Below are 13782 nucleotides of genomic sequence, written 5' to 3' on the forward strand. Positions count from 1 at the left end.
GGAGTTTGTTAGTTTGCTATTCAAAGGACACGTGATGCAAATACCAATTGTAAATGTTCTAAAAACTTCCATGTTTAATTTATAATATAAGTAATACTATGAGGTAATGCCTTGATGGAGACCGTTTTGGAATGCAGATTGACTCTTTCCCTTGAAATTTCGGGACCCCTGGGGGATTAGCACTCTCTTAGCTCTGCCTTTCCAAATTGGAATGGAGCGACTGCCGCCCCGGTCTGTGGCGACTGGTCTTGGTAGCTTTTCCATTGCCATTTAAGAGCGTGCATGCCTTAAGTGAAAAAGCCTCAAAAGACTTGTCATTCCATTAAAGAGAATGTGGACGATGTTTTCCTTCCCCTGAGGAGAAAAACAGGAGCACGCTACTGTCCCACATCCCCCACAGTAAAAGCCTATCATAAAAATGTCTCACTCCCTTTGTTCAAGTACTTTCTTAGGGCTTAGCAGTCACTGAAGGGAATGATCCCGGAATTGCATGATGCTTGCTACTTTTGTAATGTACTCTCTCTGTGCTTGTGTTTTGGAAGTGAGTCTTCTTATTCACTGTATATATCCTGACCCTCTAACTTTGTCTCTCCTGTCTACCAGGCCTCCCCCTTGTCTACCTTAGAACTAGGAGTACAGCCAGTCTGACTAACCTAGAGCACCAGATCTATGCTAGAGGTACAGTATAGCCAAGTGAGGGCTTGTTTTATTTTGCTATTTGAAGAACTGCCTTGTCCATCAATTTCGTGTGAATGGGAGCCGGATGGGATACCCCGGGTTTGAGCACAGGGAGCACTTCCGGCGGAGGAGCAGAGGGCTCCTTCTGTCAGGAGCGGGCAACATGCCGCGTCTTCCGTCCGCCCTGACCCTCGGTGGAGGTGGAATCAGCCCGTCAGCGTCTGGGGCAGAGATCCCCAGCATCTGCGGTGATTTCTGTCTCATTTGGAAAAGCAAGGAAATGGAGCAAAGCCGTCCTCTGTCAGGCAGCGCCACATGTCTTTGTTGATAGGACCCTCGGTGGGCACCGAGGGCAGTGCGGGGGCGCCATGGAGTGGAGGCTGTTGTGATCAGGAACCAAGCCAAGGAAACATTTCCCAGGAAATAGTTGCTCAGGCACAGACCTTGATTTCTTTAGCTGTAAATTGAAGTGCTTCAGAGATAGAAAATAAAATGCTTTATTTCTGTCTCTGACCCTTTAACTTTCCTTAAGAATTTGACTAATAAGTAAATATGATCGGAAACAGCAAAAGCTTCCAAGAATGGGAATCCCGCGATGTTCTTTCCTTTAGTTGTTGGAAGGAGTATGATTGATTCGGTGTGTTTTATGTCTGTGCTTGGCCAACACCAGGTCCTGCCAGGGTCATGATCTATTTTGTAAAAAAGACCATGTGAGCATCCTCTACCAGGAGTTCAGACCAGTGGTGTTCATGCACCCATACAGGGGACCATACAAGGGTTTTCCTGCAAGGTTTTGCTGAGACTGATGTGTGTGTGTGGGGGGGGTGGTTCACAAAGGAAGCCCGTGATTGAATCTTCATTTATTAACCAATTTAGATGCTCAGCTTTTCTACATCTCTTATTTAATCTTTCAGACTAAGCAGCCTGGGCGCCTTAGCTGCTGAGGGAGAGGAAGTCATTTGCCGTCATGCACATGACCAGCGAGTAGCGGGCCTGGGTCTTGAATCTATTTCTTTTTTTTTTTTTTTTTTTTAAGATTTTTTTTTATTTATTTGACAGAAAGACAGATCACAGGTAGGCAGAGAGGCAGGCAGAGAGAGGGAAGCAGGCTCCCTGCTAAAGGAGAGAGCCCAATGAGGGACTTGATCCTAGGTCCCTGGGATCATGACCCGAGCCGAAGGCCGAGGCTTTAACCCACTGAGCCACCCAGGCACCCCTTGAATCTATTTCTTTTGATTTACAAACCATGTCCTTTCTGATAGACTGGACGCTTCTATGGTGTGAAAACCTACCCTGTTTATAAGGGCCACATTGCTCTGTGAGACAAGTCCAGCAGGCAAGAAATTTCCTTAGCCACATGAAGCCCAGGTTGGACGTGAGGAGACTTAGGTCCTCTCGGCCTATGACGGAACGAGGTCTGGTCACTAGGGGCAGACTTTCTGGGGCCCCCAGGGACTGCCGCTCCCTTGGATGGGCTTGAGAACGTTGTTCGCTGGTGCTGTGACAAAGACAAGGACGCGGTTGATTTGGACCCTAGTGCGGGAGATGTCGGGTCTGTCCCCTGGTGTCGGGTTGGGCTTTGTGGGCATTCCTTGTTGTTTATTCTCAGCGAGGCCGGCTGCTGAAGTCTGTGCTGTTGTGTGTAATTGACACAGGGAGCTTGGGGACCTGAGCAGTGTGCCTGCCCTGACTGCTTCGTTCTAGAGCGACATGCTTGGGACTGTCTTTGTACGGACTCCTAGCACTTTTCTTCTGTATGACGGTGTGATCAAAGCCATTTGCCACCTGCTCTTTTTTAATCTAATTTGCAAATGGAAACTTCCAGTCTGGCTCACAGTGGGGTATGAAAGCACATCTGGCTTCTTTGCCTCCTGGGTCCTTTATCTACTGTAATAAAGCAGATCTCTTGTGCACGCCTAGAGACGGAGGTGCCTTTCAAGGTGGCACAGTAAGTGCTGTTTACCCTGCAGACAGCTCTTAACTCTTTTACTCCCCCTCTGCTCCTGTCACCAGCCTCACAGCTACTCCTTAATTTTGTACTTCCTGTCATTTTTTTTTTAAAGCCAACCTCGCGAATTCAGTGAGGCCATTGGCATGGGAAGTGCATGTCTTCTAGGTGATGATCTAGGAGATATTCTAGGAGATTTTCATCGGAAGTATGTAGGGTGTTTGTAAAGTCTAACCAAAGAACTGGAGGGACACACTGCAAACTGTTTGTTTATTTTATCGGATTACTGTGTCTTAGACTCCCTTGAGCCACTGTCCTTACCAAAACAGAACCTGCCTTAGCTTAAATTGCTTGTTTTTGTAGCATTTATAGTACTAGCTTCTGAAAACTTCAGAAGACACAAAGGGGAAGAAAAGAAATTGATTACTTTTTAAAAGGCAATAGCAATTAGTGACTTTGATGATCCTGGCCCAGGCCTTATTCTAGCGGAGGGAGAAGGCAGGGTTGTTGTAGTTTACTTTCTTGTTTGGCTGGCAGGAAACATGTGGACCTGTAAGGTGCATTTAATTTTGCTCTAGTGTTCTCAGTGGGCAGCCATGGTCACCTCGAGGTGTCATTTTCTGCAGCCGCAGACCATTCGGGTCCTGGTCTTTCTAAGGCCGTCTTTGTGCTTTAGAGCTGGACATGCCGGAAGATTGGGCCATGGCCTGTTCTGTTGGTAGAGGCCGCGCGGTGTGGCACATGGCTGCTGCCTTCATGGTTCCTGCCGCCTCCTCGCGCTTTGTCTCAGTGCGACCCCCGACGCACAGACCCACCGACTGGGAGAGGAGGCGCAGGCCCTCGGCTCTCCTCTCGGCACACCCATGCCGCTCCAGTCAGACCACGCGGCAGGGCAGTGGTGTCCGCAGAAGGATCTCAGGGCAGCCTGGGTATGGAAAGCCATTTCTGGCCACATGGACTCTCACTTCTCTCTTAAGAGAGTTTATAGTCAGGTCTCTGGAATTTGGGTACTTACAGTTTTGGATTGGTTGGTGTTTCTTTCCAGTTTCGCTGCTTAGAAGCTGTTTTGTGAAAAGAAACCATACTTGATGCTCCTTGTGTAGTCTCCCCATTGGCTGCCTCATAGCAGACGGTAATGGTATCAATGTGGAAAAGTAGCTGAAGATTTCATTTACAAACTTTGGGGGTAGTATATTTCTGATCTTCCAGGGAGGGCGAAAATAGCTGTTAGTTTAAGAGGATAGAAGAGAACGCTTTTATTTTGTTGAAAGATGCATAGCATGACAAGTGTAGCTTCCATAGAAAGGGAATCTTTATTAAAGGCAGGCATTTTGGACAAAGTTGGAATAAACTTTTCCTCTGTGCGCTGTATCTTGCTACAGTTCAGGTCACTCATGGAGAATATATTCCTTGGGCCTCCTGGGGTACCAGTTAGGGCCTGGTACCCTCTCTTGATTTAAGGCCCCCAAGAGTTGTGGGAGGATTGGGGGCTGGGAGTCGTCCCACATCACGGCCAGTTGTTGGGGGGACTGTCCCCATGTAGCAGGCAGCAGAGGACACGGAGATCCCTTGTGTCCCATCACACACCGATGGCGGCTCTGTGTCTGTGGCTGCCACCGTCAGCCCTTTTGCATGAGAGACGGGACACCGCGTGCAGGTCCGGGGAGGGTCTCTGCTGCGCAGACAGGGGCCCGTGCTAACAGCCTTCCTCTGTTTGCCCGCAGCAGAGGTGAAGACCCCCAAGCGCCGGCAGCCGTTTGTCCCTTTTGCTCTGAGGAACCACACAGGCTGCACTTTGTGGTTTGCCACCCTGACCACCACGCCCACCAGGTAAGGCCCCCAGGGTGTCCCCCAAGCCGTCTCTGCCACCAGGAGCTCCTCAGCAGCAGCCCAGCAGCGCAAGGTGGGCCCCTTCTGGAAGCCCTTAGGATTGTATTGGAATTGGCATCTTGCTGTCGGCTGAGACTGATGATGGGGCGGGGTCTGTAGCCCGAGAAGTAGGTCCCGAGTCTGCAATACCCACATTCTGATCCCCACCCTGGTACACGTTATGTTTAAGGAAAAAGTCAAGTGAACGAAGGATGCGTGTAAGAAGTGGGAAGGAGAAGCCATCCCGCCTTTTCTCCCCCGTCCCCACCCCCTTTTAAAAGAAGCTGAACATGGTTATTAAACCAGACACCCTGCATTTTTCTTCCAAGATGGCTTTAAAAACACCTCCCACATCCCCCTCACCGAGGATGATCTTCCAACCCTCAAACAGTTCACCCCAGATGGAAGTAGAGTGGAGCTTGGAGAACAAAGGAGCATTTACCTGGGCCGGGGATGTTCTCTACCAGCTTCCTGCCTGTGTAGACCTTGGCTCTCCCCTCCAAACGCATGCCGAGCTTTCCAGTTTAGGGAATGAGATGCGTGAAGTAAATAACAGAACTGGCCAATTTGAAGCCACCTTTCTCCTGCCATCCCTAGGTAGGGTAAAGCGGTGATCGATTTCAGCTCTTTCCAAAGCTTCACCGACACTGTGATTGTCACAAAGATAATGGCAGTCCCTGACCTTGTAGGTCATCCCGGTAGCCAGGCTCTCTGGGGATCGAGTTCCAGGAGGGTTTCTGCCCCCAGCCCCGAGCTCTGGGTGAGACGGAGTTAAGCGAGAAGGACAGCTGTGCTGGTATTGTCTGATTTGTTTCCAGGGCTGCGCTGTCCCACAGCGGGAGTCCGGGGCTCGTTCCAGAAGGCAATGGCACATTTCTTGATGATGCTCACAATGTCAGTGAATGGCGGGAAGTCCTCACGGGGGAGGAGATTCCCTTTGAATTTGAAGCAAGAGGAAAGCTTAGACACAGGTAAAGTGTGGTTCATTCTTCTCCTCTCCCCAAAATATACCGTATAGATCTCTGCGCCACAAAAGATTGTCCCTAGTGGTTTGCCTTTTCATGTGCCTTTATTAATGATTTTAATGTTTCATTTTTAAAAGGTATTTCAAAAACCAAGGTTTCCTTTCTCTATTTTGGAAATATACTTCTTTCCATTAATTATCCCTCTGTTTGACATGAGGGTTGATGGCCCGTGTGTTGCCGATAATATGATTGAGGCAAAGGCAGGTGACAACACTCAAGTTCATTGTTACATTAGTTCCAGGTGCACAACATAGCGATTCAGCAGCTCTCCATTATCCTGTGCTTGCCGCGAGTGCGACCGCCATCTGTCACCGTGCGGCACTATTACGGTGCCCCCGCCTGTATTTCCTGGACTGTACCTTTTCTCCTCGTGACTTGTTCTTCCCATAAGCGGAATGACACGCTCTTCTTAAAAGGTTATCAAACCACGTTGATTTCGGTTTTTAGTGCTCGCTTCGGCCGCACATATACTAAAAAAAGATTTTGGTTTTTAAGATACGTGTGTGCCACACAGCGCTTTCAGCAGGCAGGTGGTTTCAGGAAGCAGGGCCGGGAATGATAAGAAATTCTGATTCTGAGGAGGATAACACTGACTCATCAAGGGAGATTGTCGGCCCGTGCACTGTTGGAACAGCCAACTGAAGGATTGCAAAAAACATGAAAGAAGGTTCTGTCTCGTTGCTGAGAGGTCATAAAATGGCCTTTTATTTGCAAACATATTTAAGAGGAATCCAGTGGACAGTGAATAGGTTAAGATTTTAGCATTTGAGCCTCATATCCTTTGTCAAGCCGAGCTGAAACTGAAGCACTCGGCTTCAGCCTTCTGCACTCTTGGGTTTTCATGGCACTTGAAGTCTTTGTGTGCAAACCTACTCCTGAGGGAAACAGGTCTTCCTTGTGCACAGCCTGTACCAGCACACATTATTCTCTTGGGGCTGGCTTTCCGGACTTGGAAAGATCAAGTTTATAAAACCACCGTGCTGGGCACATGTACCTGGAAGCCATGGTAGAATTTCCAGGGACGAGTGGCGAGTGTATTCCTGTTCCACAAAGTTCCTGGAGAAGCTAATTATAGAACTGTTGGCTGTATTTCTTCACCAGCACTGCCTCCCTTGTGTCAGAAGGGGTTTGACCTCTTTGTCATTTCCGTTTTAGCAGACATGTCTAGTAACCCATTTCAAGTCCCGCTGTTCTGCTTGAATTCATCAAAATAAATGCCTCCTCTGGCTTTCCCCCTCTTTGGCACACTGTACCCCATGCCCTGCCTCCCTCCCCCTTTCCTGTCAGCCTCAAATCCAGTTCCCCACTTCAGGCTTCTGGCTTGAATTAGGCAAAATCTAAAATAGAATTAAATGTGCAATTTCCTCCTGTGCCTCCTGTTCTGCCCACTGCCTTCTGCCCCAGTTTCAGCCGGGCACTTTAGCCCTGAAACTCCAAGGGCTCCGTCTCTCATAACCTGTCTGTAGTCTTGCAGGACTGAAGCCAAACAGCGGAATGTGGTTCGGAGAGAAGTAGGATATTCAACAAGGGAACCAAGAAAAAATTTGTCATTTTATGCATTTCCGAGAGTGTGGTTTTGTGATGAAATTGCTGGTACAACAGTTTTACTTGCCCACTGGAATGGTTCTAGCTGACGTCATGATTTTATGGAGGTGGGGGTGGGTGGGGGAAGGACCTGGGCTTGTGCACAGGATTTGCAAAGTTTGTACAAAGGGAGGGTAAATGCCACTCTCGCTCAGGCTTTACAGATCTCGCACGTTTGTTTTAAGTATAACACCCAGTTAAAATATTCTCCTGATTTTTCTTGCATTAGGTAATCACCAAAAGGCTTAACCAGCTGGGTTTTTATGTAGTTCTATAGTAAATCAGATTTGACTCTTCGCTTCTACTTTCCTTCCCTTTTTAAGATCGTGCTTAACGTCCTTCCCCGTGTTCTGCCTGATAGGCACACCCACGACCTCCGGATTCATCAGCTGCAAGTGAGAGTGAACGGCTGGGAGCAAGTGAGCCCCGTGTCTGTGGACAAAGTCGGGACATTCTTCCGCTACGCAGCACCGGATAAGAATTCATCTTCTTCTACGGTGTGTGACTGTCAAATGGGGGTTTTGTGGCACGATTGTGCCCTGGCCACATGCCCTTAATGCCAGATGGTCAGCCTGTGAGCTCGTTCTCGTGAGCTTTTCTGGTTCCTCATTTCCCCTAGTTCTAGGAAGAAGACATAAGACAGTCTGGGGTCAGTCATAGGCATTTGTAGCTGATATGTAGATAAGCCACCGATGGTTAACTTCAGTAGAAAAAACAAGATCCATATTACCGTGAACACATACTCCCTCACCTCTGCAGACCCGTCTCATACTTGGTTGGCCCAACTGGCAGTTTACTAATCTGCCAAACGTGTATTGGCTCTGTTTCTGCATATTGTTATGTTTCCTTTTTATAGGATCTTCTTTATGTTTCTCGTAACGCTGTTCCTTGATCCTTCTGTCTCCGTGTCTCCAAATTCTTTCTGGCATCAAGACTGATGTCCACTGTTAGTCATTTTCTGATCACACATCCTGTCACATGCCCTCACCCTAATGGCACCCCAGCCTGCGGTGTTAGGGGTTGGAGGGCCGGCCTGGGGAGTGACGCCGGTGGCCTCCTTCTTGAGAACATGCAGGTGGACGCTGGCATCCTGGCTGGTGCCGCCGCCGCCGGTGCTCTTACTCAGTGCTTAGTCCTACTTTGTAGACCTGCATTCCTCTCTGGGGAGCCAGGGACGAGTGGGAAGGTGCATATTTGCAAGGACCATCATAGCTTTCCTTTTTCTGCCTTTATTCAAGAAAAATACTCTCGGAGAACACTGTTCCTTCCACTTCTCAAGTTTCTTAAAAAAGGAAACTTTCTAGATTACATTCCTACTTAAATTTACATCCGGTCATGAAGGGACTAATTCCCCCAAGGAAACCTTTCTGTTGTATTGATGTGTCCTGGAGAAATTCTGTGTATGTGGAATGGTTGAAAAATAAGTATTACTTTTCCCATATCTTCTAGGATAAGATGTTTTCTCTTCATGGTAGACCATGCTTTGCTAAGAGTGTTTATAAATCCCACCCTTTCAAGCAGATTACATTGTCATTGAATTTAATGATGCCTGTAATCTTAGGTCTTGCTGACTCTCTGACTTTTGGACTCTTTCCTAGATTGGCAGCCCAAGCAGCAGAACGAATATTATTCATCCCCAGGTTTATGTGAGTATGGTTTTCCTGTGTCCTTGTGTTTACTGACTATATATACTGTGTTTGGACCGTCCATAGACATCCTGGTGATCACAGCACTGTGTCACCTGACTATGATTAGAATTCATCTGTGTCCTTTCTTATTAACGATTGCCTTCCTTTGATAAGAACTTTCAAGGAAATGCTTCCACTGACTTGGTAGGTCGGACTGAGTGTTACAGGGAGGAGGAGAAAATGCAGATGTGTGGCCCAAGGTTCCCTTCTCCTCTTCCCTTTTTCTTTTTTTAAGAGAGAGAGAGAGTTTGTATGCATATATGGGGTGGGGGGCATGGAGTGGGGAGGGGTAAAAGGAGAGGGAGAGAGAGAGAATCTTAAGCAGGCTTCACACCCAACGTGGAGCCCAGCGCGGGGCTCAGTTTCACAACTCTGAGATCAAGACCTGAGCCAAAACCGAGTTGGATGCTTAACCGAAAGAGCCACCCGGGTGCCCCCCTTTCTCTTTCCATGTTAAAATATAAATGAATCCTGTATGACTGGCTATATGCGTTTCCTAGGTTTTGGTCCCAAGGTCATGAAAATAAATAAGAACGAAAAACACGATTTTTTCTTTCCATTTGGCTTTTGAAACACCATCAGAAGATGATATTAAAAAACTGTCTTGAGGTTTTTGCTCATATTTTCTTCTCTGGTGGTAGTGAGTTCTGAAACATGAGATTTTAGGTAAGCTTGGAGGTAGGAGCAGCGGAGTTTAAAACCATCATTCTTGGGCCTTGGCTCTGTTGGGCTTTACCAGGCTAGGTCAATGGGAGCTTTGCTGATGGGTGTGCCCTGGAATTGTGTCCCTCTAGAAACCCTCCAGAAAACCCTCCAGAAAAATCCCTATTGCCTTGGGATTTCCTGGAAGACTTGGTTCAAAACATGGAACTCTTCATTTTACTGTGTATTAGGGTTGGTTTCCGCGTACTGTTTGTTTTAATAAGAAAGTTGGTAGTATGAACGCTTGGATGCGGCGTCATTGGTTTCTCCAATAAAAACAGTATTGTCAGTAAGTTCTGGACACTCATTCAAAGAATGATGGTTGTAGAAACCTTCTCTTCGGTGTACCTGATGTGGGGTTTGATACTTAAAAAAAAAAATTCCCTGGCCCGTGGTAGTAGAATGAAACGTGTGTTGACTGTGTGAATGAACGTGTGGAAACGAAGTGGTGGCTGCAACCCAAGACCAAAAATAAATGATTTCCCCCCCACTCTGTTGAGTCTCGCTTCAGTGTCCTGTTTGTGAAAAAGCAATTGCTGAACGGAGCTGAAAAAGTTGTGAGGAAGAGCAGTTTGATTTTAAAGTCCTTTGAAGAACAAATGTTGCCTTTTTACAGGCATGTCACCGAGTCATGTATGGGCCTACAGTATAATTTTCATGACATTTAGGGGGAAAAACTAATTATTGTTCCTGTGAAAGGCATGCCAGTACAGACAACTCTTTCCTACACACTCTCTGGGTTTTACAAAGACAAGTTCTAACCTCGAAAGACTTCTTTCTGTTTTTCTGTGTGTGTTGGGCTGTATCCAGCCCATTGTTAGTGTTCAAGGAGTGTTTCTCACTTTAATGGTAATCTGGGAGAAAAATACCACAGAAGGTAAATCATTTCATGTTTTGCAAAGTCTCACCCCAGTGTTCTTGAACATTTAGCTGCTTTGGATGATCTCTATTCCCCTCCAGTAGAGTTGAAAACAAGCCTTGTTCATAGTTTCCATATAAGGGCTGATGTGTAGGAACCCAAGGGCATTGGGTGAATGAAGGGTAATTTCCAGCAGACAGTTTCTTATCAAATTGCAGGAAGTTTGGAAGATTTAATAGGTTATTATGGGTCTTAGTTTCTTTATAATGTGTCTAGAGGCCTAGGACTGATTTTTCTTTGTGACACATTTTGTGATACCACGTCTGAGTAGAGTATCTATCTTTCTAGAAATGTTTAGAATTGGCTGTTTTAACAGTGTGTATCTCTATAGAATATTCAGTCCCCTGAAAGATGAGTGATTTTAGGGCTTAATGATTAATTTCACCGAAGGGTTATAGTAATATTAAGATTTTGATTTAGGCCTTCTGGTTGGTATTGTTATATTTTCTGTGTTTCTTCAAGAGCCCAGCTATGGTTCTTCTATTCCTGTCTTTTCCCTAGTTCTCTTCGCTGCCACCTGTTCGGGTGGTCTTTGCCGTGACGATGGAAGGCAGTGCTCGGAAAGTCATCACTGTCCGGTCTGCCCTCATTGTTAAGAACAGGCTTGAGACGCCCATGGAGCTGAGACTGGACAGCCCGTCAGCTCCAGACAGTGAGTTTTGCCATAGTCTGTCTTCCTTTTATCTTGAAATGGTTAGCCATTTGGGTGGAAGACCATTCCCTGAAGATGCTGACCCTTTTTTCTGTGGCAGAGCCTGTGGTGCTTCCTGCCATCATGCCAGGGGATTCGTTCGCGGTGCCTTTACATCTCACTTCCTGGCGGCTCCAGGCCCGGCCCAAAGGATTGGGTGTGTTTTTCTGTAAGGCTCCTATTCACTGGACCAATGTAGTGAAGACCGCAGAGGTTAGCAGCAGCAAACGAGAGTGCCACTCTATGGACTTGGACAAAAGCCGTTTCTTCAGGTATGCACAGCGCTGCAATGGCATGTGAATTTTGCTTTTTAAAAAAAACCTGTTTTCTCTCTGAGGACCCTTAGTGATTCACTTGTGCTTGTTTAAAACCCTTAAGTTCTTATTCCTTAAGTCCTTGTGTTAGAGTTCATAAGAATTCGATTGTTAATCTTTGGGGGAGTGGGATTGTTGCTTATCATTTGATATTTATGGGAGAAACACACACACTACTCACACATGTAAGGTCAGAAACTTGTATGTATGCATCAGCAGAAAAAGAGGACATGTAGAGAGGGAAGAAAAAAATATTTCTAGTTCCCATTCCTAAATTGAGAAGCAGGTTATTGGGGTTGGAAGTTCTTCAAATGACAGATTTCAAAAGAATTTGGAAGAAGCGTCAGGAACCTAGTACTGACATTCCTTGGGGACCTTAACAAAATTATCTAATCATTTAGACTCCTGTTTTCCTCTCCTGAAGAGTATAAGTAATACATTTCTAGAGTTGGGTTGGTATTGTTCGGTCCTTCTGAACTTGGACTTTAAACTTACTTAGACTAGAGACTATCAGCTTTAGTTTTCTCTCTAGTGAAGACAGCATTCATTTAGTTTAAACTTACAGAAGAGGGGCCAAAATAGTATAAGGAATTCCAGTGCGCCCTTTACCCAGACTGGCCAGTGGTAAACAGACTGAAGAGAGAATTGAATAAATACACAGCTGTAATGGACTGTTTTAACACTTTCCTGTCAGTAATTTACAAAACAAACAATCAAGATATAAGAGGATTTGAACAGTGCTCTCCACCAGTGCTTGTCATAGTTGGCATTTATAAAACACTTTAACCAGCAGCTCCAGACTGTACACTCACTTCAAGTATGTATGGACTAGTCATCAAGAGAGATTATCCACTGGGCCATAAACGAAGATCAGCAAATATTAAAAGAATTGGAACCAGACACAATAAATGTCATCATCACAAAAGGATTAAACTGGGAATCAGTAACATAAGATGCCTGTAAAATCCCTAAATATTTGGAAATTATACAGTAGATTTCTAAATCACCCAGGGGTCAAAAAAGGAAATCACAAAAGAAATTCAAAATGTTTTAGAGCACCTGGGGTGGCTCAATTGTTAAGCGTCTGCCTTTGGCTCAGGTCTTGAACTCAGGGTTCTGGGATCAAGTTCTGCATCTAGCTCCCTGCTCTGCAGGGAGTCTGCTTCACCCTCTCCTTCTGCCACTCCTCCTGCTTGTGTTCTCTCTCTCTCTGTCAAGTAAATAAATAAAGTCTTTTAAAAAAAATCTTGAACTGAATAATAATAACAACTAGACATTAAAATATGGGGGGAAGCAGCAAAAGCAGTTCTAGAGTGTTTTGTTTTTTCGAGAAATGTATAGCTTTTAAAATTTATTTATTTATTTGTCAGAGAGAGAGAGAGCGAGAGAGAGCGCGCGCATAGGTAGGGTGAGTAGCAGGCAGAGGGAGAAGCAGGCTCCCCACTGAGCAAGGAGCCCACTGCGCGACTTGATTCCAGGACCCTAGGATGTGACCTGAGCTGGAGTCAGACTCTTAACCAACTGATCCTGAGAAATGTGTAGCTTTTAATGGTCTTAGTAGAAAATAAGGAAGATGTAAAGTCAATGATTCTGCCTTAAGGTAGAAAAAGAACAGCACATTAGACAGAAACAAATAGAAAAAGCACCTGATAAAAATAAGTGTGGAAATCAGTGAAATAGAAAACCATCATAGAGAAAATCAATACAATCAGAGGAATTATGTACTAGTGTTCTATGCTAGAAATGATAAAACTTGCCAAGAGATAGTAAAAAAAAAAACCCAGTAACTAAGTGGGAAGCTAACCAAGTTTGTGGATTGGAAGACTCGATTTTTAAAAATTTATTTATTTGACAGAGAGAGACACAGCGAGAGAGGGAACATAAGCAGGGGAATGAGGGAGGGAGAAGCATGCTTCCAACTTAGTGGGGAGCCCGATGCCGGGCTCGATCCCAGGACCCTGGGATCACAACCTGAGCCGAAGGCAGACGCTTAACGTCTGAGCCCACCAGGCCTCCCTGGAAGACTTGATATGTTTAGGATTTCCATGCTCATGAAACTGATCTGGAGGTACAACCCAGCTGGCTATCAACAGGATGACCAATAAATAAATAAATGGCATATTCGTCCATTGTCATGTGGGTCAAATACTAATGCGTACAACAGCACGGCTGCATGTTGTAGACACCTCCCGTTACACACAAAAAGCCAGACACAGGGAGTGGTAAATACCGTATCATTCCATTTACATGCAGCTCAATAATAGGCTCGACCAATCTGTAAGTGACAAGTAAAAGACAGTGGTTGCTTCTTTGTTGGGAGATGACATTGGAGGGAACTTTCTGGAATGAGAGAAAGATTGTATA

General features: G+C 45.8%; 1 protein-coding gene across 9 annotated transcripts in view; it reads left to right on the forward strand.

Annotated features, from left to right (window-relative positions):
* VPS13D (vacuolar protein sorting 13 homolog D) overlaps window positions 1–13782 on the forward strand; it is a 252478-nt gene that overhangs the window by 96581 nt on the left and 142115 nt on the right. For 6 of the 9 annotated variants that reach the window (XR_009345222.1, XR_009345221.1, XR_009345223.1 and 3 more), the window contains 7 exons: window positions 604–678; window positions 4351–4456; window positions 5314–5466; window positions 7466–7601; window positions 8703–8750; window positions 10915–11065; window positions 11166–11376. Coding sequence is in view for 6 of the 9 variants with exons in the window: in XM_059136730.1 (XP_058992713.1) it covers window positions 604–678; window positions 4351–4456; window positions 5314–5466; window positions 7466–7601; window positions 8703–8750; window positions 10915–11065; window positions 11166–11376 (880 nt within the window). In the remaining 3 variants the exon portion in view is untranslated. The remainder of the gene's footprint in view (window positions 1–603; window positions 679–4350; window positions 4457–5313; window positions 5467–7465; window positions 7602–8702; window positions 8751–10914; window positions 11066–11165; window positions 11377–13782) is intronic. The other 3 variants (XM_059136731.1, XM_059136732.1, XM_059136733.1) reach the window with 3 other exon arrangements.

Source organism: Mustela lutreola, chromosome 10, assembly GCF_030435805.1.
Source record: "Mustela lutreola isolate mMusLut2 chromosome 10, mMusLut2.pri, whole genome shotgun sequence".
NCBI classification, from domain to species: domain Eukaryota; kingdom Metazoa; phylum Chordata; class Mammalia; order Carnivora; family Mustelidae; genus Mustela; species Mustela lutreola.